This window comes from Apteryx mantelli, chromosome 2 (genome assembly GCF_036417845.1).
Source record: "Apteryx mantelli isolate bAptMan1 chromosome 2, bAptMan1.hap1, whole genome shotgun sequence".
NCBI lineage: Eukaryota > Metazoa > Chordata > Aves > Apterygiformes > Apterygidae > Apteryx > Apteryx mantelli.
Window position 1 is genome coordinate 56,396,333 of NC_089979.1, and position 23,482 is coordinate 56,419,814.

Consider the following 23,482-nt stretch of genomic DNA (forward strand, 5'->3'; position numbering starts at 1 on the left):
CAGAGAAGTTCAGAGGAGAGATGAAAAGACCTTGTTAAAAGAGCAGTTTTAGAGAATGAGGAGGAGGTTCAGGAGTAAGACCAATATAAATCTTGTGGTGAATAGAAACACTTCCAGAAGAGATGTTTAATTAATATTAAAAGTAGGGTGAAGGATGAGGAGGATGGTTGAGAGTTGATTTTGAGAATTGATTTAGGAGCAAGTCAAGAGACTTCATTAAGAATTCTGGAGGAGGTGTTTGGGGTCAAATGAAATGCTTTTCCATGGGTAATCCAAAGTGAGAAGCAGAGATGGCTGAGCTTCAAAATTCTGTGCAGAGGAGGAAGTCAAGAAGAGGGGAGGATTTGAGGAGTGAGTCATGGGTGGAGACAAATAAGGATTTAGGATTCAAGGAAGTTAGAGAATTTGAGTTTTTTTAGTTAAGAATTTGGCAGAACTGAAGAAGGAGAAAATGAATTAGTAATGGAGGAAATAACCCTGCTTATGGGATATCTGCCAGCAAGATCTTCTGTGAAGATACTGCTGTGTGAGAACAGGAGCAAAGGAAACATGTTGAGAGCAAGCCAGGGCTGGAGTTGGCAGGCTGGACATTGTGACAGTTTAGAAAGACAAAGCGGTAAAATGTGGAGAAGAACGAATTATGGAGAGAGTTAATGAAGCATATCACTGAAGGAAGGAAGAAGATGGGGATCAAAGTGCTGAGAGCAGAAGAGTGTCATCACTGGCAGGGGTGGGAAAGGACAAGTGTCAAGAAGAGAGAAAGAAGAACAAGGTAGCCAGGAAGTGCTGAGAGTGACCCAAGTAGTTATTGGAGAGGAAATTTAGTATTGAAGGATCAGGAAGAAGTATTTAGTTGCAGAGTAAGTTAGAAGCCCCTTTCATTAAGTGAGTGGAAGGTCAGAAGTTGAGCGAGAGATGAAAGAGGAATTATTTTACTGAAGGATCTAGTCATGGATTCCTAAGTTGAGGTACAAGCCTGTTACTGATGAGAGACAGAGTCCAAGTGAATAAACTCTTCCAGACTTGCACTGGCTATGTTTAAAACAAAAGCTGAATACGTTCCCAGAACTGGGCTTTGAAACAGCAACAGCAGGCTGGAAGTTGAGGGCATCTATGAAGTGGAAGGCATCAAGTGGCGAGAGGAGTTTATTGAGGTATGGAATATGGTGTGTGGTGGTTGGTCTTTTTCTCTGGCTGAGGCTCTGCTACAAAAAAGTGAGGAGCACTGGACTTAAGATTATCAATGAGGAAATCAAAATTCCTAAAAATGACTAATATTCTAGAAGACAGCTTTCTGGTGATATTTGTTAGTAGCCTGTTATCTAGATTAATTGTGGCTGAATGTCTTTAGCTATTCCTGGTACATGTTCAATGACTCTAAAGAAACACTGGTTGTATTAATTTGTCATAATTTATTCTATCTAGAAACAGTTTGGAAACCATACTATTGGAAGGAATGATGCTGTTCATATGTACCTAATAATGTGTTTAAAGAATTTCTAACATATTTAGCCTGCGGATTTTTGGCCAGATTTTCTCTTTTACTATTTGATTAGTGACTTCTGTGTTCAGTTTAATCACAGTGAAGTTTGGAATTTGTTGGCATGAAGCTTACAGTTGATAAAGCATATGTTGATCATCAGATGGATGCTATTACCTTCTTGTGAATTATTGTGTATGAATGTATTTTGAAATGTTTTAAGGCAATAGAGTTTTAGAGTACAGCAAAAAAAAAAAAAAACCTTCAATCTTTGACCTTTCAAACTTGCACTTACCACTATTTACTGTAGGTTGGACACCTCTGCATGAAGCTTGCAATGTTGGTTACTATGATGTTGCTAAAGTCCTGATAGCAGCAGGAGCAGATGTGAACACACAGGGCTTGGATGATGATACACCACTTCATGATTCTGCTAGCAGTGGGCATAGAAATGTGAGTGTGTTGTGGGAGTGGTAGGGGATAAATAAGTAGTTTGAAATTCTCAGTCATTAGAACAAATTCTGACTGTCCTAATCACTCTCAAATGGTTTCATAATGCTATTTCTGCTGTTTTGGGGACATCTTAAACTTGTTTTGGTTTTCTGTTTCATCTTGCCTTTCACCCTACTTCTATTGCCAGATGTTTTGTATTAGTGTCTGCTTTATTAAATGGTTGAAAGTTTCTTTTACTTTTTTTAATAAATAGAAATATTTTTTGAAAGACTTCTACTGTATAGATTTTTCAACAGAAAAATGCTTCTAAACCATGTGTGTGTACACACACACACGCATACTCCTATTATATACACACAGGTAAAATATACTCTAAATTTATTTTCATATATTTGTTTATGGACTCAGAGCTTAGGTAAATATATTCTTACTATTTTTTCAAAAATTACAATTAATGACTTAGAGGAGAAGATAATGTAAAATATTGGCAGTGATTCATTTAATTTATGAATCTATCGTTGTTTTCTACAAACCGGATGCAAAAATGACTCCACTCTCCCCTTCTGTCTCTTTTATTTAATTACTGACTATGTGATATGCTTTGTAAGACAAAAAGTAGGAGCTATTCTTAAGTCAGGATTACCTTCCGCACAAGACATTCAGGTTGATAGGATCTTCTTTGAAGGCTAGAGAGAATTACAATAATCTGATTGTGATATTTTTATTATTAACTGTTGTTACATGTTTCTTATGGGTATCTTAAACAAAAATGGGTCTTTATATGGACCTTGAATAAAATAATAGTAGAGATTTGGAAAACAGGATATCTTGCTTGTCCAGTCTCAACATACATAATGTCACCAAGATGGTCATAGGTATGTATTAGAAAAAAACTGAAGTTTCTTGTTACTGTATCACTGCCTGCTGAATCTCTCCATTCTTAGTACATAGTGCAAAGAAAAAAATAAACTGATACTGCATATTGAGCTGAAAATGCAGTGGCCTTGGTGTCGTTGTAACTTTTAACAGTTTTGCCCTTGGTGTTAGAGAAATTGATGATTTCATTGTGATCTTACTCAGCTGGGAGTGGGGGTGGTTTGATCTTCCCCCAAGGCATTTGGATCTGTAACTGGGCTTCTTTGAAATGCTGTAAAAATCAATAGTATTGCTACTTAAACTCTTTCCTGATCCTTAGAGCTAAGTGCTATAAAATTTGGAGTAAGGAGGTAAATTGAGTGCACAGGAGTAGAGAGATTTGGTGAGGAACCAGATGAATTGTGTCAGGAAATGCTAGAACAGCAAGAACAAAAAGGTCAGTGTTGCTTTCCTTTATGATGATACAATGTCTGTGTGATCGTGAACACCTTTCTTTAATCTTTTCTGTTACTTCTTTTAACAAACAGATTATGTATATTTGGACTTTACATTTCAGTACTGAAGTTCTGCTCTTCAGTCTCAACTTCATAGATAAGAGTTAGGGATCACATATCACATTATCTGTTTCATGTGCAACTAAAGATTTTTGTTGGTGAAGTAACATGTTATGGAAAAACTAAAAGTTCGCTTATTTAATGCCACAGATTGTAAAGTTGCTGCTTCGACATGGTGGAAATCCATTTCAAGCCAACAAGCATGGGGAGAGACCGGTTGACGTAGCTGAAACCGAAGAGTTGGAAATGCTATTGAAAAGGGAGGTGCCTATTTCTGATGATGAGGACAGTTGCTCAGGTAGAAGTAGCCCTTTAGTTGCATACTTTTACACATACATGCATAAAGCGTATTACTTTAGATGAAGTTAGATGTTTTTAATCTTCTGTGTAACATTAGCTAGTAGGAGTTGCTGCAGGTAGCAACTGATACTGCTAAGGTGGTTATCCGCTTCTCGTTTTCCAGATGCTCAATTGAATTGAGTTCTCTGAAATTTTTATGCTGATTTTTTTTTTTCCCTCTCTCTCCTTCTCTTTATTGACTCCTTCTCCCCTCCCCAAATCAGCCCTACCTCAGAATGGTGGTTTTTATCAGAGAAAAATATGGAGAAAATATCATATTTATTAGATGGTAAAGTGCTTGATGAGAGGTCTCTTTGGGAAACTTAGCCCCAAAGTCACTTATTTCGTATCCTCAGTAGATGAATCAGGAGCCGGTGTTGTACATGAATATTAGTTAGTTATACTTACTTTTTAAGTCAAAGTTCCTGCCTGTGAGAGAATCACTGATTTGTAAAGGTGAGGAGTTAGTATCTTGTTTATGGGGAGGCAGTAATCCTTGACCCCTACTGTATTCCTGCAGATTTTGGAGCAGATATCACCTGTCAGAGCACAGAAGGAGTTACTGTCACCATAGAAGCAAAGATTCTTGACCATGAGTAACTTGCTTGAGTAGTAGGCAGGAACTTTTCATTCCTCTTTCATGGTATCTTCAGGAACTCAGATTCTTTTGAGTAAAATTATGAGAGTGAGAGCATTATGTCACGTAATGGTTAAAGTCAGTTTATTTTTCTCTGACAAATTGAAAAAGAAGAAAAAAAATAAAAGGGAATGCTTTCTATTCAAGGTTTCCCTATATTTCAAGCAAAAAATAGGACATATTGCCCTGTGCAAAGGGTAAATACATGTTCTGCCATAGTGTTATATTTTTTGCATACAAAAAGGGGCTTGAAGTATAGTGCATATTGTTTTAAGGGATATCAGTTATATAGCAGTGTAACTGATGGCTTGTTTCGTGGCCCTTTGGTATATGTGGTAGACTTTTATGAATACTAATGAAGATTAAAATAAGTTTAATACATTTATAAAATTTACAGAAACTCCTGGGTTTATTCATGAATTACAAACCTAATATAATTTCCATTCCTATGAATTTTGTAGTACAAGACTGTCATTCTGTATCTTACTCTTTCATTTTAATGTTTTAGATATTTATTTTGAAAAATTCAAAATTTTATCAAAATTAATCTTACTGCATACAAAAAGTGAATAGATTTAAGAGTGTGTGTGTGTGTATAAAAAGATGTTTGAGTATGGCATTGGTAGTAGCTGTACATTATGAAATCTTTTTGGAGGGGTTGGTTTTTTTTAAGCATCAACTGCTATATGACAAGAACTGCAGCAATAATGGTCATTTTTTGAACAGGCCATGTTCATTGTGATATTCTACTTTGATATTTTTCTATAAAGTTGCCATTTTGTGCTCAAAGCGTGAAGAAAATTCCATCAGCATTCAACTAATTCTTGGTTTTCTCAATCTAGATTCTGAAGAGGCTCCATCTGTAAATCCTTCCAGTGTAGAAGGCCATGTTGATTCAGAAGCAGAAAAAGACATTGTAGTCAATGACAGCAAACAAATAGTCCCTAATAAGGCATCACCTCCATCTGCTGTTGATGAGTATGAGTTTAAAGATGATGATGATGATGAAATGAAAAAAATGATTGACGACAGACATATTCTTAGAAAAGACTTAAGGAAAGAGGATGAGACTGAAGCAGAAAAGAACAGTTTACTTGTGAAGCAAGAAAAGGTTGTGTTTTCAAAATCATTTAAAAACAAAAAACAGAAATCATCTAGAGTTTTGTATTCAAGTTCTGAAAGTTCAGATGAAGATGTACTTCAAGACAAAAAGATCGTCTCTCCTTGTTCTATTTCAGAGACATCACATTCTGATGTAAGAGTGAAGAAAGAATATGTAGGTACAAATGAACACAAGCAAAAAGGCAAAGTTAAAAGGAAACTAAAAAATCAGAGCAAAAATAAAGAGAATCAAGAACTAAAGCAAGAAAAAGAAAATGCTAGAGTCACAAATGTAGCTACTTCAGGGTTAGATTCTTTAGATAAAACTAGAGAGGAAGAAACTTTTAAGAAATCTTTCAGCCCAAAAGAAGATTCTTCTTTACATCTGTTTCATATCACTGCTGGCAAATCTCCTAAACATCCTTGTGGATTAAGTGAAAAGCAATCAACACCACTAAAGCAAGAAAACACTAAAACTTGCTCATCACCAGGAGGCTCGGAAATAACATTGCAATCCGAATTAGGTCGGTATGACCACAACACTGACTCTGAATATCTAGTAGAAAGTTCTAGTAGCAAATCTTGCAAGCATAAAGAAAAAAGCAAGCATCCTCAGAAAGATTTTCACTTAGAATTTGGTGAAAAATCAAGTCCTAAAATTAAAGAGGAAGATAATAGCCCAACATTTGAGAATTCTGAGTATACTCTGAAAAAGATGGACAAGGAAGGTAAAACACTTAAAAAGCATAAATTAAGACACAAAGAAAGAGACAAGGATAAGCATAAAAAGGAGCAGGATGGGGAAAAGGAAAAACATAAACATAAAGATAATGCTAAAGAGGTCCAAAGAAGTATCGAGTTTGACAGAGAATTTTGGAAAGAGAACTTTTTCAAAAGTGATGAAACCGAAGATATATTATTAAATATAGAACATGAATCTCTTTCTTCAGACAGAAAATCAAAGTTTGAAAAAGCTGTGGTGAAAGAAGATAAATTAGTTAAACAGTTCCAGAAAGAGAGAAATACTAAAGAGGAGAGAGAGAAAAACAAAAAGGAAAATGAGAAATTTCTCAAGGATGAAAAAACAAAAGAAGAAAAAGAAATTGTGCTTGCAGATAAAGAAATGGAGTTGTTTTGCTTAGGTGTTAAAGATGAGGCAGCTAGCATGCATTCAATAGAAAAAGAAACAGATACTGAAAAGCAAGAAAAAAATTTAAAGGAAAATAAAGAAAAGACTGAAAAACGAATCTCAGTCAAAGAAAAAGATGCTGAAAAGACAGAAAGAAAAAGTGCAGAAAAAGAGAAAAAGGTAAAACATGAATACAAGTCAGAGAAAGAAAAAGCAGAACTAAATGAAAGTATAGAGAAAGTAAAGGAAAAACCCAATTTCCAGCAAGCAGAAAGATCCCATAAAGAAAATGATAAAATAAAAAGCACTGGTACTTTTAAAAAACTCGATGACAAAGAAAGAAACAAAGAAAAGTTTGATAAGAAGCATGACAAAGAAAAGGTTGATAAAGACAGACATTTGGCTGAAAGCAAAGAAAAACACTGTATTGAAAGAAAAGTCAAACAGTCTGAAAAAGAATCTGAATATAGTAAATCTGAGAAAAATAGAACTAAAGACAAAGAAAAGGAATCTGAAAAAAAAGACAAATCCAAAGATAAAGAGAGCTCGACAGTAGCAAACTCAAAACATGTGCAAGAAGAAAGGAGATGCAGTATTACAGAAAGTAATAAAACAGTGCATGACAAACTGTCATTTTTAAAAGAAAAACCAAAAGATGATTTGTTGAAAACTCCAGATGGTAGAGAGAAAGATAAAAAAGATAAAGATATAGACCGATACAAAGAAAGAGACAAGCATAAAGATAAACTGCATCACACTAGCTTACTTAAACTAAAACTTGAACATGAGAAACTTAAGCCCAAGCCATCCCCTGCACCAAAGGATGCTCGACCTAAAGAAAAAAGATTAGTCAATGATGACTTAATGCAAACTAGTTTTGAAAGAATGCTTAGTCTTAAAGATTTGGAAATTGAGCAGTGGCATAGAAAACATAAAGAAAAAATAAAACAGAAAGAGAAGGAACGTTTAAGAAATCGCACTTGCTTAGAACTTAACAAGATAAAAGAAAAAGCAAAACATTCAGTAACGGAAGTAAAAAACAAAGAACTGATTCGTTCAAAAAGCTCAGAGTTGTCCGATGCTTGCGTGAAGGAAAAACAGCAGAAAGAAGCTACAAGTAATAGATCACAATCAGTAGATACAAAAACTGTAAATCTGAAATCATCACTGGTTTTAGATAGTATAAATAGATCTCCAAAATCAGAAAGTGAAAAGACAGGTCTGAGCTCAAGATCAGTGTCTATGGTTTCAGTTGCAAGCTCTGAGGATTCTTGCCCTACCACAGTAACTACTCCAAGGCCTATAATTGAATATGATTCAGACTTTATGCCAGAAGGTTCTGATTCCCAAATGTCTTTTTCACAATCACCATTTTTGGCAAGTGCCAAATCACCAGCCCTTCTTGAAAGAGAGACTGATAGCATCGCTGAGTTGGCAGATCGCATTAAGCCACCTTTCACAAACAGACTTCCACCAGCCTACGTTAGATCAGCATCTGTTGAAGATGTTAAACTCATTTTAGATGAGTGTAGACCTGTTGTAGAGGTGCGAAGATGCAGTATGCCTGCTGCTGTTCCTGAGCATAGCAAACAGGCTCGAATATCAGAAGAAAATAATCAGAATGCTCTACCATCAGTTCAGAGTTATGCTTGCACTTCTCCTAAACCAGAACTATCGTGTAGCATGCTTGAAAGAGATTTTCAAAATAGTATGTCTGGTTTGCAGTCAAACTTTACACCATCTCCAACTGGAGCTGTTAGCAGCAACAAGCAGGTAGCAACGGGTACAAGTGCTATTAAAAATATTGCTCAAATGAGCCCTTCAGAAGAATTTAATATGCATTTAGAGCCATGTAGTCAAAGTGGTATGATTCAGCAGACCAAACCGTGGGATGTGCCTTTTAACAGACTTAATTCATTAAACAACGAGTTTAACAGCTCAGGTTATGGTGTATCAGAGCAAGATACTAATAATGTTGTAGTAATGCATAATTCTGAAAACAGGACTTTAAAAGAGCAAAAATTACCTGAATTTTTGCCTCAGCATGCTGAAATTAAGGGAAATTCCAGTTTTCAGGAATCTGCATCATTTTTGCCTTCTCAGTCGCCTTGTTCTTTATCTATCCAGCCACTCCCAGATATATCTAAACACGTTTCTTTACCAGGCACTACTAGTCAAGATTCAGTATTTGTACAACAACAAAGTCTAGTTCAAACTACAACTTCTACTTCGGATACAGATGCTAGTAGTACCAGAGAGATAGAAAATGCTTTCTTCCCTTCAAACGTTAAGAAGGCTGATGCACCCGTTGCTGTGTATTCTGAGAGCTCTCCTAAGGATATTTCACAGGGTTATGAAAGGGTGAATGACTTGCGTGCAGTACTGATAGAAAAAGATGCTGAGGGGGATCCCAGTTCACAATTAAATGCAAATTTGTACATATTCAATAAACTTGTTTGCAAGAATGCTCAAATTGAAGTAGATAGTAACACAGTGGATGCTACAGATATTAGAAATGAAAAAAGCCAACAAGAAAATTTGGTTTCAGTGCATGTTGTTAATAATAAAGCTGACACTGATCTTTGTGAAACGAGTTCAGGAATGTCAAAGGAAATTATGAACGAAACAGTTAATAAAAAAACCTGCATTGCAGATAGAGAAAATATGTTGACAGATGATCCACCACAGTATTCTTTAACTAATTTGGAAAATAGTTCACAACAGATTATGCAGGAAGAGGTGCATAAATATAGCCAAATAGTTAAACTAGAAGGAGAAGAAATTGCTGAGGATCAAAAAGTGGAAGAGCAAGAAGTACCTCAAAGAATCACAAGAAATAGAGCAAATTTGCTTGCTAACCAAGGTAAGCAGAATCCTGTTGGCTGCACACTGACATCAGAAAAAGAGTCTGAATCATCAGCATCTATGAAAGGAAGAATTAGATTAACTGAGGAAGATGATGCTCAGGTACATCACCCACGTAAAAGAAAAGTATCTCGTGTACCTCAGCCTGTGCAGGTGAACCCTTCTTTACTGCAAGCCAAGGAGAAAACACAGCAGTCTTTGGCAGCTATTGTTGATTCTTTGAAACTCGAAGAGATTCAGCCATACAGTTCAGAGAGAGCAAATCCATATTTTGAATACCTACACATAAGAAAAAAAATAGAAGAGAAGCGTAAATTACTGTGCAGTGTTATTCCTCAGGCACCTCAATATTATGATGAATACGTGACCTTCAATGGATCATACCTCCTAGATGGCAATCCCTTGAGCAAGATATGCATTCCAACTGTAAGTAACATGGTCTTTTAGTATATGGTACAATGAAAGGCATATTTTGTCTTTATTTTTTTAACTTTCATGTTCTTCATAACTTGCTTCTGAAAAATCTTACTCTTGATCTTTAGGATTCAGTAAAATACTTGTGTTGAAAATCATGAATTGACCCATGTCAAATTAATATTGACATCATACCTAAAAACCCCATTTGATGGAAATATAAGCAGTGGTGTCACAGTCATTACAAGACAAGCAATCATGTAAGAAACCTGTAAAAGGTACATAAACAATTTTTTCTCATATTTCAAAGTGTTTCCTAGTGTAAAACCTATCCTTTTAAAAAATAAAGACAATTTTTGAGAGCTTCTCCACATTTCTGCTGGCATTAGTCCAGCTAAAACTAATTATTCAAAGCTATGTTTTATCTGGAGGTGGATGGAGTGCTCTGCTCTAAGATTTTAAGTTCATCACCTAAAGTTTTAAGTAAGAGAGTACCTGCTAACTATTTCAATTTCTCCTTCATACCCTCAACAGCAAAAAGTGTGATCGGCTGTGTCCCGGCTTTTGTAATCCATCAATTTAGAGTGTTCTGAATTTTATTTAATCATGTGAAATTGTTTTCCATTTCACTGAAGAACACCTGTAGTTCAGGGACATTTGTCTAGTTTTAAGCTTACCATAGGTATCATTAGCAATGTGCCCATGTCAGAATTGTGAAAGAGTAATTTGAGTCCTCTGTGTAATGCAGCAAATAATTGGCACAAGTGCAGTTAATATCACTATTTGCTGTGGAGGTGCCCCTCAAGGTATCATAAAATAACGTGATCACTGCCAATCTCTGTTCTGAAGAACCAGTTACACAAGTCAACACAATCACTGTAGCACTTGAGTGATGCTTCCTTTCTTTGCTCCTCAGCACCACTGATTCTGTGTTTATTGTCACAAAAAGTGGGGACAGGGGAGTTCCAAAACATAGTGTATTGAGAGTTTTTTGCTAACCACCTTGAAATACCATTATTCCTGGAAATAGAAGGAGGCTTTATAGGTTTCCACCTATCATCTGTTTCACTTGAACTGACCAGGTGCTCCTATTTAAACTGCCCCAGTTCTAAGGTAAACATACTAACTTAAATCCCTTGGAAAGGTTTAAGTTAATACACTTGGTAGTTGAAATAGGCTAAGACCATGTATTTGATTTCCTAAAGCAGTTGTTTGGCTGACATGCAGTAACTTGGAAGTGTCAGAATTCAGTAGTATTTGATTATATGCCCGTTACTTGTCAAGTTAAGGAAACCTCTGGCTTTAGGGGGAATGGGGAGAATAACTTAATCCTTCAGTGGCAAAAATGTCTGCTAGTCTGAACTACTTGTGCATGTGAAATCTCATACACACAATCGAGGTGTCCAGTATTCAGTCTCCAGATTTCTGAATGGACTAGTTATTGTGTTCACTCCTTTAAGATAACTTGCCCCTACTTGAGATGTTGCCTTAGTTTTCTCCAAGAGAAAACTGCAGATTCCCTTGATTACGTAAGTAATGAACACAAATTTCATGTATAGAAGTAAATTTTAAAATTTTTCCTTGCTTCATTCCAGAAGTAGTTATAATTCCCACATAAGCTGTTTGCTCTTATTTTTCCACTAGGCCCCATGTCTGCCTGAGAAGTATGTATGCGTGTATATCCTCTCATGTTCAGCAAGTTCTCTTTTATCTGATGGTGATCATGGTTCTTTGAAATAAATAACAAGTTAATTATAGTCTGAGGAAAAATGCAGGCAAGATGACACTTTTACTTAGTCTGTAAATGGATTAGGATGTATAGTAAGCTTGGCTGCCAGCTTTCCCTAGTCTAGATATCTTTCTCAGTAGCTGTTGTAGTTTCTGTAGTACATCTTTATCACCAGAAGCAGAGGTTTTGTTTTGTTTTGTTTTGTTTTAATAGCAACTGCTAGTCGAGTACCTACTGTTTCCAAGCTACAACTCACTGATTTGGCATCACACTTGAGTGCTTCATTTGGGATAACCGCAAAGTGGAGAAATGTGGCTTAGTTTTTCCCTGGCCCATCTTCTACCTGGGCAATGCAGCTTGTTTCCCTGTCATAAATGGGAATGTGTGTAAGCACGAGAAGAAAAATAGAGGGTTATTGACTTGATATTTAAGATTTGCCTCATACTTCCTTCCTGTCTCTCTGACTATGTATAATAAGGACTCTGTAACTCATGAGAATAAATTCAGGGAGTTGTGTAGTGCAAATTCTTGGATAGCTTAAGTCCAGTAAATATCAGAGATGAATGCATGTGCCCATTTTCATGACTTTTAATTACTTTTTAGAGTGTGTTTTTTGTTTTTTTAACAAGTTGATAAAAATATGAATAATTCTTGAAGGATTGCAGTTACTCATTTTTATCTCTTTTAGATTTCTGGGTTGTTTCCCTATACATACAAATCTTGCTGATACTGGCATTTAAAGTTAGATACTTGTTTTGTTTGTACGTTTATGGTACTGTTAATCTTCCACAGTTGTAGAAAGAACAGGTGAAATTTTTTGTTGTACACTTAGGAGGGGGGGAAAAAAAAAGATGCTGAGAAGCCACAATAAATGGTTATGAAATTAGTGTTTATTTCCATTAGGAGTAAGAATATAAGAAAGCAGCAGAAGTTGGAAACCAAGGGGAGATTACAGTGTTTATGCACAAACTGTTCCGAGTCTCAGAGTGTAAAAGCTAAATATATTGTCTTCATGTTGACATTCACACAGTGATATTTTAAATATAATAATTTAAGAAAGAATATCTACTTTCCAGTAGCCTATGTAAATTAATGAGGCAAAAATCAGATTACCAGAAAATCATTAAAGAACCACCTAAGGAAATATTTAAAACTCTCCTAATGTAAAGGTCATTTAACAGTTGCATATCATATCATGCATAATAACATGTATATACCCCTTTACTTTCATGTTGCTGGAAAATGCATACATCAATTTATAAACAAAACATTAATTTTTGAGTATAAAATCTTCAGTTTAGCAATACTCCTTTTTATGGTATTTTTAATGGGAACTATCATGATTGTTACATTCAATAGCGACAAACTAAAATTATTAAGTAGTTTATACAGACGAGCTCTGCAAACACAACACTTCTCCGTGCAGGAATTTTTAATGATAAACTATTGTTTGTACACTTGATAAACTTCAAGCATCCTTTAGGAGATGCTTGAAGGAGAACCAGGAGGTGGTGAGTTTAAATTTGAGTTCCACTGTCTTGTTTATATATTGTAATTTCTGACCCATATCACCTAAGGCCTTAAGAGTAGTTGCATATGAACTGTGACTTCCCTCTCACCAATGTAAATATAAAGTAAGAGATAGGTGATATCAGGTCAGTTCAACAAATCTGAATCTTCTAACACAATAAATCTAAATTGTACTTAGCTGTGCTGCCTTTCAGATTGATGCATCAGTATATTGTGTTGGGTTTGGTCATCTTTATCTATATTGCTCCCTGAGAGAAGATACCAGGAGTATTCATTTCCAGTTTTCTCTGGCTGTCTAGCTAACATGTTTCTAGCAAAAGGGATTCTGTCCAGGCTCTTGGGTGTTGTCCTTGAAACTTAAGTGGCAAAAGCTCCCTTTAGTAATGTTACCAGAAACATACTTCCCAAATGTATTAAATGTTTCCATGGGAAAGTGACCCTGTTGATTTCAATGGCAAAGGCAAGGTGAGGAGGGCAGGGAGGTATGAAAATAATCATGGAGCTTTTGTTTATGTGCGAATCTGAGTTAGCTCATGTTGCTCTTTTTTTTATAACAGTCACAAAGGGGGATTGAAGGCAAAAGAGAGAAGAGTTGGTCTTGCTGTTGTAGCTGTGACGAAGGATGCGAAGAAAGCTTGTTTTGGGGTGCTTGGGTGGTGAGGGTATGTCTTGAACCTTAGCTGTTGCTCAAGAGCACTCCTGTTTGTGCTGCAGCGCGGAGGGCTGGCGTCTGCGGCAGGGGAGCAAAGGCTTGAAGGGCCACGTTCGGTCTAGTCCTGGGTGCTGGTGGTTCCTCCAACAGGACTTCTGAGGCAGACTGAGAAGGTTGGGGGTCTTCTATTCAGGGTACTTAAAGAATCATCTTTATGGATTCTGGGCTCCTAAGAAACCAGCCTGATAACTTACTTCGGTTATAAAACAAACTGAGGTCACTTTTTCCTTCTGGCATATTTGGTTTCATGCTCTGTTCCTGCAGTTCCAAATATGTGTCTGTATTTTCCCTACACATCTTGTGTTGCCTCTTTAGTAACCATCACTTTGACCAGAGGAGGAGGAGCCTCTGGCTGTTCTCGCAGCCTTGAAACTCTTTTTTTCCTTGAAGCCTTTTATTTCTGTTTTCTTTGAGACCAGAACGTTTATTTCCTTTGTCCAAATCTGGTCGTGGTGACAGTGTGGAATTTCTAGGAGGCGGTGTCCAGGGACTGCAATTGTTTGCAGCACTTAAGGATCTCGGGCTCTTTTTTTCCAATCTTTTCAAGAAGAGAGAAAACTTTGATAAACTACTGTAAACAAATTCAATCCTGTATTTAAATTTATATTTTGAAAGAATATGACTTGCTGGAGTCAAGCGGTGTTTGTACAGGGGCTGTAGGAAACTCTAGCATTGGAAGGAGCTGTTGTTGCGAGGCAGGAAGTCTTCCTGCTGGTGCTGGGTGCTCGCAGGGAATGGCTGCGAGGCTGCGCGCGAAGGCAGCCTTGGCTGCAAGGCTTCCACACTCCGGTGCCCTCTTCCTGGGTGCGTTTCCTCTAGTACGGTTGAATCTCTAGGAGGTACACCTTGTACTTTATTTTTCCTGGTTACAAGAAATAAAATTTCTGTTCGCTTCTCTTTCAAAACAGCATGTTAATCAACATCATGAATTCTGTAGGAGAAATCGAGCCCCGTCGGTGAGAGCTGAATTTCGGAGGCTTTTGATTTGCAAGTTTATGGCGCCACCTGCTGTTTGAAATGATTTTGTTGTGCCGTGGATTTTAGTAATACTGCAAATGTGCTAAGAATGTATTAGGTGGAATGAAAGTCTTCTTTCCTTTTTAGATATTGGTTTGAAAATCTGTATGTTGATAATCAGTCAAAGCAGTAATCTAATGAAACAATGCTGGGATTTGAAAGAGACTTTTCTTTTAACACCCCCCCCCCCATGTATAATGCCAGCTTCTCTTGTATATTTAAACAAACACATATACAAGTTTGCTGTTTAGATAATTATGTCCTTCCACCTATTTCCTATGCTGCTGATTCTTATTTCTCCTGGAAAAATTACATGGTTTATAAATTTAGAGGAAGAAGCAGCATTTTAAATTTACAGACAGATTTATCTTCTGCTGCTGTGTGTTTCTCCATTGAGAAAAGGACTGAGATTTTTAAGAGATCTTGCGTTTTTTTAGTAAAATTACTTTGAAAAAAATGGTGGTGTTAGGAACATATTGTCTTATTTTATTGAAAGCGCATGGCAGTGCTATTAGTGTGCCATGAATATAAAGTTTCCAGGCAAAACTAGGCTGTAAAATATCTCAGGCTGACCATGAAGACATTCAAATCCATTATGATTGAGAGAGTTTATTCCAGTAGCATTTTTTTAATGTACTGATGACTTTGACAAAATGACAAATGCCATAAACCTTACTCAGTGTTTTGGAAGCCAAGCCTTTTTCATTGAGAGAAGTGTGTGTTGTTTAGCAGTTTGAAACTTATGAAGGAGTTGCATATACTTTTACAGCAAAAATAACTTAATGAATATAAAAATAGTTATTGAATATGATCTTTAATTCTAAAAATACTGGCTAACTTGCAGTTGGGGGAAAAATTATCCTGAAATAATTTTCCAGGATAAGAATGATTAAATAACTTTTGGTAGATAAATCAGTTTGTTATTGCAGTGTCAAAAAAAACTTTTTACCCTTACAGTATGTATGATGGTAATATGCAATATCCAGATAGCCACAAACATTTTATTAGCTTTTTAATGCATTAACCGTATCAATGCACTTACATCTAGCAGCTACTACAAAGCATGCTGAACTGTCAGAGAGAACTTGCATAGAGTAAAGTAAACTTTGGTTAGAGCCTTAAAACTCTGTTTATTAGTTACTTCTCAAGAAACATCTAATTTCTGTAGTTGTCATGAGGGCTGCAGGTATCATTTCAGATATAGATCAGTCGGGATAATAGTATCTGTTGTTCACTATAATAGACCATAAAAATGGGAAATGTTTTGAGTGTAGCCAGTCAATAATAGTGTAGATAGTTCATTCAGAGAAGTCTATCTGAATATTTTTCTAGGAACAAATTGTAATTTTTTTTTTGAATAACTTATGGGAGCAATTCCCCCCCCCCAAGTCACTGCCTGGGGTTCTAGTTAGTTTTGTGTGCTTGCTTATTCCTTCTGATTGTAAGATTAGGAATGTGGTCTGTCATCTTTTGTGCTATATAGGGTGCCAGTGACATTGTATATATGCATTTCTTTAGAAATCTTTAATTTTTCTTACTGTGTTCTTGTATATGAATAGACAGTTTTTAACCTTCCAAAATGAACAGTTTGTGCTTTAAAAAGTCTTTAAAATTGGAAGCAAGTTGTATTTTAAGATCTTCTTATGTATAGCTCTTTTAAAGAATAACTGTGGCATCCTGACAATGACTGGTTAAAAGCATTAAACAGTATGAAATGCCATTGTAATAAAGTTTATCATAAAATTAATAAACCTGATAACTTGTTATTGCAAATGGGTTGAAATCACCTAATTAATGGTACATAACAAAATTCTCAAATTCTTTCCTAAAAAATAATGTGCTTATGTTTTCTTAAATGAACGCTCAAATCATACAGGCCATGTAAAACATATGTTAAACACATATTCACTATACTATTTATAAAACTTTTTCCATAGATTACACCACCTCCCTCACTGTCAGACCCACTTAAGGAACTGTTTAAACAACAGGAGGTTGTAAGGATGAAACTACGTTTACAGCACAGTATTGAAAGGGTAAGACTAAAGTAGACTTTTTTTTAATTTCCAACTTTAAACTTCGGGGCGGGGGGGGGTTGTTTTGTTTTAATGGATAGACTGTGCTTTGCTCAATATAATAATACTTTAGAAATAAAATACTTTCCATCCAAGTTTATGAATCAGACAAATACTACAAAAATGTAACAATATAAATTCAGTATTATATGATAATCTGGAGAACTGTTAGTAGTATACTAAAGGGGGTAAGAAGCTTTTGTCTGTTAATTGCTGTAAGATGTAGCTCAGATTTTCTTATGGGCAGTGGGGAGTGAGAAGAAAGCTGCAGATTCTAGTTTTGAAAGCTAATAATGGTTGTAAGCTTTAGAACTAGTCTTTGAATTTAATTTTTTTTTTTGTCTTTTTAAATAAATGAATTTAAGTAATGGTAAAATTCTGTAACTGACAGCTACATTTGTAGTTTATTTAAATCAGAAGACTCATGTAGCTCTAAGACTAAAATGTTACTATTTGCAATATTGTGTTTGTAAAAACTGCCTAAATTTATGTTAGAACTACATTTGTAGTCTTCACTGAATTTGAATACAGAATTGGAGAAAATATCCCTGGTATAAGAATTTTCTATATTCATAGGTTGTCCAGACATTTTTCCTGGGCAGACTAGATTTTGATCTATTGTTAGTATTGTAGGCCAGATTGCTTGTGGACGCAGAGGCAGGACACCTTTTTCATGCATAAAGTACATTAAGAGCTTCCACATGGTTTTTACAAGCAGCTGGCTCATGAAAACTCAATGTAGTGGTTTTTTGATTAAGTTATTTTTGATATGGCTTAACAAATCAGTAGAAGGATTTTACTTGAATTCAGTATTTTGGTCAAAGCTAGGTATAAAATAAGCATGAAGAATGTAAACATGGTTCAAGTTCTGACTGAAAAGAAATTAGTTGTGACCAAACAAAGGAAAGACATGACCTTTCTATCTTCCCAACTTTTTTTAATACACCTTGTTTTCTTTTGATAAAAATTAAAGCCACTATGTTGCAGAACAGTAATAAATACATAACTTCTTTTGTGTCTTATAAAATTCTGCTTGTTTTGTATTTTTAGTCATTTTGCTCAAATATACTGTTTTTCAAATCAAATTCAATTCCATAATCTTATAAACTAGGTTAGGCCAACTGAGACCATATTTTTTTTGTCTTAAATCAAATGAGAATTTTCACATATCTGTGGATTTATGAAGCTTCTGCATGTTGTTTTTTTTAAAAAAAAGGAAAAAAGAAAATGCCAATCACAAAGCCTATTTCTGCTTCAGTTTGCTTGGCCAATGTGCCTGACTTTACAAGCACATGACAAAAATCTTCATGCAGTTGACAGTTACCAACTTGTATGCTAATCATAGGCTTCTTATCTCCTCCAATATTTTTTTATTCACCTTCTTCATCAACTGGAACTTGTCTCAGTAGCACTAAGTGGAAAACCTGGGCCTGACTTTCACCCAACAATGAAAAATGTTTTTTCAGTTCCAAGAAATATTCTTGGCATCAATAAATAAAAATTTTGGAGTTGATTGGATGAACAGCCACCCCTTCCCCTTTCAGTCCATTTCCTGCACCTTTAAAAATGTAAGCCAAAAAGAGAAATATTTAAATGCATAGACATTTTTATGAACCAAACTGAAATGCTAATTTATGAAATGTACACTTATACATTGATATTTTATTCCATTAGGAAAAGCTTATCGTTTCTAACGAACAAGAAGTTCTACGTGTTCATTATCGAGCAGCAAGAACTCTAGCTAATCAAGCACTACCGTTCAGTGCCTGCACTGTTCTGCTGGATGCCGAGGTTTATAATGTGCCTCTGGATGCTCAGGTAAAGAGATGTATTTCGGGATCTCAGAAAAAAATTCTTTTGTAATCTGACTCAAAAGGAGTGTTTGGAGAGAATTCTAGTCCCGTGGTGAAATTGTCATTGACTTGACTGGAATTAAGATTTTGCACATTAGAGATTGCTATTTTGATTAGGCTGCTTTTGGGTGTGCAATAAAAAAAGGATACAGGTACATGTATACTGCTTTTCCATTTTGTACTGTCTATTTTTCCATCACCTCCAAAAATGATACAAAGGATGAGATGACAATATTATTCTGCTGGTTTTTGTGAAATCTAATTTAAATTGTAAATACAAGGGTTTTTTTGGAAGCTCACAAACAGCTTAAACAAAACAAAAATTGTCAGAATGTAACAGTCGGTAACATCATCAGTCCAGAGAATTGGGAAGTGCTAGTGTGTGAAGTATTGAGATTGATTTTTAAAGTTTTGAAATGTTTTGTAGAGATATTTGCATAATGCTTTTCTGCTCTCCATAAGATGGTCATTAAACTGTTCTATAAAGAACAGATTACTAGCAGTGAAGGTCTTGAACATGACCAGATCAAAGCATTTTTTTCAAAATCACCTCAAACCTAGAAGCTCCGTGTTATTTACATGTTCAATGTTAGCATGTAGTTTCTAGTTAAAAATAAAATGAGCAGCATACTATATAAATCTGAGATTTGCTTCAGCCATGTCTCTGAGAGAATACAATTTCATGGTATCAGTATTTTGTGAACAGGTCTGCTAACAAGAGTGGAAACTGCATCATAGCCCATTTTGGTGTCCGTAAGATGCACGTAATAGAAGGAACACGAAATTTGCTGTTATGGATGTAATAAAAATGTTGATACATTGAACAGTGGGCATTTTAAAATGAAACACCTACATTTCAGACATACATGGAATTCTACTTTAGTTCAGGAACCTATTATAAGATTTTTATAGCTTCTAGTGTTTCCTGAATCTGTGCTCTTAGGTTTTTTCTATCTTTTAAAGAACTAGAGCTCTGCAGAACAAGCTGATTGAGCAAGAGGTATCATCAGCTTTATGGAGACTATATGGTTCTCCCATTTTCAGCTTTGTACTGACAAATTTTTAAATAATCATTTCCTTAATAAACCTAATTGATAGGGCAAAAATGAGATCTTTTCTTTTGTTAACAATTAAAACATCATCGTTAGTTTTAAAGTTCAGAATGTCCTTTTTTTTTTTTTTTTTTTTGCCCTAACTTAAAGGCAGCTTAAAAGATTTTCAGAACTTTGATACACATCTGAGTTAGGGGTATATCTGCATGTAGCTAGTATGTTGCAATTGATTTTAAATAAACTGTTTTTATATTTGAATTCTGTGAGAGAGAAGGAACTTTTATGAGAGAGGAAGTCATTTTTTCCTCAAGTATTGCTGCCATTTTTACTATTGTTACACTTAAAATAGTCTCTCCTTCCCTCTCACTACCTCAGCAGTTTTGTGTTTCACGCTGTTGTAATTTTTGCTGGAAGATGGTAGTACTGCCCATAATGTTCAGCAGAGTATTAAGTATACTTTTAATTATCATTGAAGCCTATATTTTAAACTACAAGCTTGAAAGCGATGCTCTAATTGAAATTTAATAGGGAGAAAGTGAATGTATAAGAAATCATTCTCTTGCAGTAATTCATTCTACCACTTTCTCGTTGTCCTTCTCTCAGCAAATCTAATTTTGTTGTACAGTGAAGAAACATCTTCTGATTAATTTTTTTTTTCTTTTGGGGCAAACAGCTGACAAAGATGTGTAAGCAAAGATCACACTTACTTGGCAGGAAAATGACCGTCTCAGAAGCGCTTCCGCAGGATTTCATGGTCTTGCTAGGCTTGCCGTTGGAGCTGTTCATGTTGTGTGGATGCTACGTACGGCTCTTGGAGTCATGTGGGCCAAACCGCAGCTGGGGCAGAGGCTCCGGTTTTTGGCGGACAGGCTGTCAGCTGCTTACAGCTCACCTGAATGGCCACAGCTCAGAATTACGAGACTAGCCTTGTTGAGAGCTCTTTCCAAACAAATCTGTTGAACTTTCATTTGGGGAATATCTGAATCTTCAAACAGCTGTTTTCTAGAAATTTCTGTGTCTGCCCTGTGTTTTTTTTCTGTTCTTGCCCATTGTTACAGTTAGCATGTTCCTGCAGTGTCCAGGAGATTTGGTTTTCTTTTCTAGAAAGTAACAGGAACTTGTGCTATCTCATGATTATTATTTAAATGTTAAATTGGCATAGTCTAGTTTTAAGACCATCTGTAGAGTATCGGGTTTCTCACAGTGGACAAATTTGATATTCCAGATTCTTATAAAATGGGGGGGGAGGGGGTAAATTTTTTAATGGATTTAACTGGGCAGGACAAATAAGTGTCCTCTTTCTTTTTTTAAATCTCTTTTGACACATCTTTCACTCCCCAAAAGTCTGAAAAAGCAAGCTAGTTTTTCATGAAAGTGCTTCCCAGATTTTTTTTTTTTCCTATCACAAACAGTTGGGGATTTGGTGGTAAAATACTTTTCTTATTCTTGCTTTTAAATACTTGTGCAGCCAATTAAGTCAGATTGCTTAATTTTTCCTATTTAATGTTTTTGCTTTTCCCTGAAGGGACATCCATTTGTTACTGGATTTAAAAAAAAAAAAAAAAAAAAAGTGATTTTGTGGAAGATCTGCCTTATACTGATTAAGACTTTAAAGCATAAATCTTGAAGCCTCCTACTCTAAATTTTAAAAATAGAGTATGATAAATAGCTTTAGCTTGAGGGAATCTGAAAATGCCCATTTTTAGTGAGGAGCTGGCTCATAGTGAAAGTGGTGGTCAACATATATGCTCATACACAGCTTAATACTTAAAGAGTTTATTTTTCATCTGAACCATTGTTTATGAATGTCCCACATGTTTTACAGTATAAAAGTGAATTATCAAATAAAACTTGGTTAAAAAAAATTTTTGTTTCTTTGTAGGCTGATGACAGTAAAACATCAGTGAGGGATCGATTTAATGCAAGACAATTTATGTCGTGGTTACAGGACGTCGATGATAAGTTTGACAAATTAAAGGTATATTTCTCTGTCTTTCCATATATCTTTTCATTCATATCATATCTATATCTTTTATAAAGAAAAGCCTCTAATGTCACTACAAAGATGGTAGTAGATTTAAGTGCAGTATAAATTATTGTAGCAGCTTTAAGGGCCACATAAAGGAGAGTCCAGCAATATAAAAAGCAGACTTTTTGTTGATACATAATTTAATGGAATAATCTGTGACTTCCTAAATACATAGCGAGGAAACTATTTATTCCCATCTAAATGTGTCTTCCACATTGCTAAAGAGATGCCTAGATATTTTTTTCTTTCTTAAATTTTCATTGTATTGTTGTTTTTCAAATATTGAAATAACTTCTTTTTAAATTTTAAAATAGACATGCCTTTTGATGAGGCAGCAGCATGAAGCAGCAGCTTTAAATGCGGTACAGAGACTGGAGTGGCAGCTTAAACTACAAGAACTCGATCCTGCTACATACAAATCTATCAGCATTTATGAAATTCAGGAGTTTTATGTTCCTCTTGTTGATGTTAATGATGACTTTGAATTGACACCAATATGACAACTAGCATCATCTGTCTATTTCTTTCAGTTGGACAACTAGAGACTGATGTGCAGTGATACACAAATGTATTTTTCTTTTAAGATAGAGCACTTAATTCTGTGGAATACTACCTTTTTCAATAATTCAGCTATTCCTTCAGAAAAATGTTAAACGGAGTCTTGTTCAAATACAGAAGATGGATGCTAATTTTAAAAATCAGTTCCCCAGTAAATACCATTATCTGTATTTTAAAAATTGTGTATAGCTTTAGGGCTTATTGCTGAAAATAAATAAATAAATAATTAAAAAAAAGACAAAACACGGTGAGTTAACAGCGCTGGAAGCTGTTAATAACTAAAACAGCCACCGAAAAACAAATGATACTTAAAGTCTGCTGTAAAGCTTTGTTGTATTATGAAACTTCAGTAACAGTTGAACTCCCACAGAAAAAAAAGATGAAAAAGCCTGTGGAAGAAAATATAATATTTGGAGGAAAATAGTCTATTAATCTTATTATATTTTGTAAATTACTGTACAGTTTTCTTTCTGGAAAAAGAGGTAATATTGTTTTCATTTTTTAATAATTTATTTTATACATATTGTGCAAATGTAAATAGTCTTGTAATTAATGTTCAAACTGTATAAAATAGATATTTTAATTATAAAACTGTTTTTGTCTGATGTTTTATTGCACCAAAGTTGTAAGGGTTTTTTTGTTTTTTTGTTTTTTTAAGTGTAGTGTGTTCCTGTTTGGCAGTTCTTTTTAACAAGGCATGTGTTTGATTTAGCTGCTTGTTTCATCACCGTAACTGTAAAAGAACTGAAACTGAACTGTATTGCATGCTTCACAGAACTCTTAACTCCTTTACTTCAATAACTGATACCTAAACAATTGTAATATTTACAAGACCATATTTCATATTAGTCTGTAATGCCATACCTATGACTTACTATACTAAAAATATTTTTGTGTAAAACATAAAAAAAAAAAAAAAGCTCTTTTATGGTGGTCTCGTAATAGAGCCTATTTTTTCCAGCAAAATGCCTTTGAATGAAAATTCTTAAATTGTATATTGTCTATTTTAATATTAATCTATGGAAGGATATGTAAATAGTTGTAAATATAATGTTTAATAAATTTTATTGGTCATGTTA

The 23,482-nt window shown here is 35.1% G+C and overlaps 1 protein-coding gene across 3 annotated transcripts in view; it reads left to right on the top strand.

The window, feature by feature from the left end:
- Positions 1–23,482, top strand: part of ANKRD12 (ankyrin repeat domain 12) — a 68,648-nt gene extending 45,166 nt beyond the window's left edge. For 2 of the 3 annotated variants that reach the window (XM_067290697.1, XM_067290698.1), the window contains 7 exons: positions 1,791–1,933; positions 3,514–3,661; positions 5,182–9,860; positions 16,774–16,872; positions 18,586–18,729; positions 21,699–21,794; positions 22,160–23,482. In XM_067290697.1, the coding sequence (XP_067146798.1) occupies positions 1,791–1,933; positions 3,514–3,661; positions 5,182–9,860; positions 16,774–16,872; positions 18,586–18,729; positions 21,699–21,794; positions 22,160–22,345 (5,495 nt within the window). In that variant the 3' untranslated portion in view covers positions 22,346–23,482. Of the gene's footprint in view, positions 1–1,790; positions 1,934–3,513; positions 3,662–5,181; positions 9,861–16,773; positions 16,873–18,320; positions 18,480–18,585; positions 18,730–21,698; positions 21,795–22,159 lie in introns of those variants that run through there. The other variant, XR_010883323.1, reaches the window with a different exon arrangement.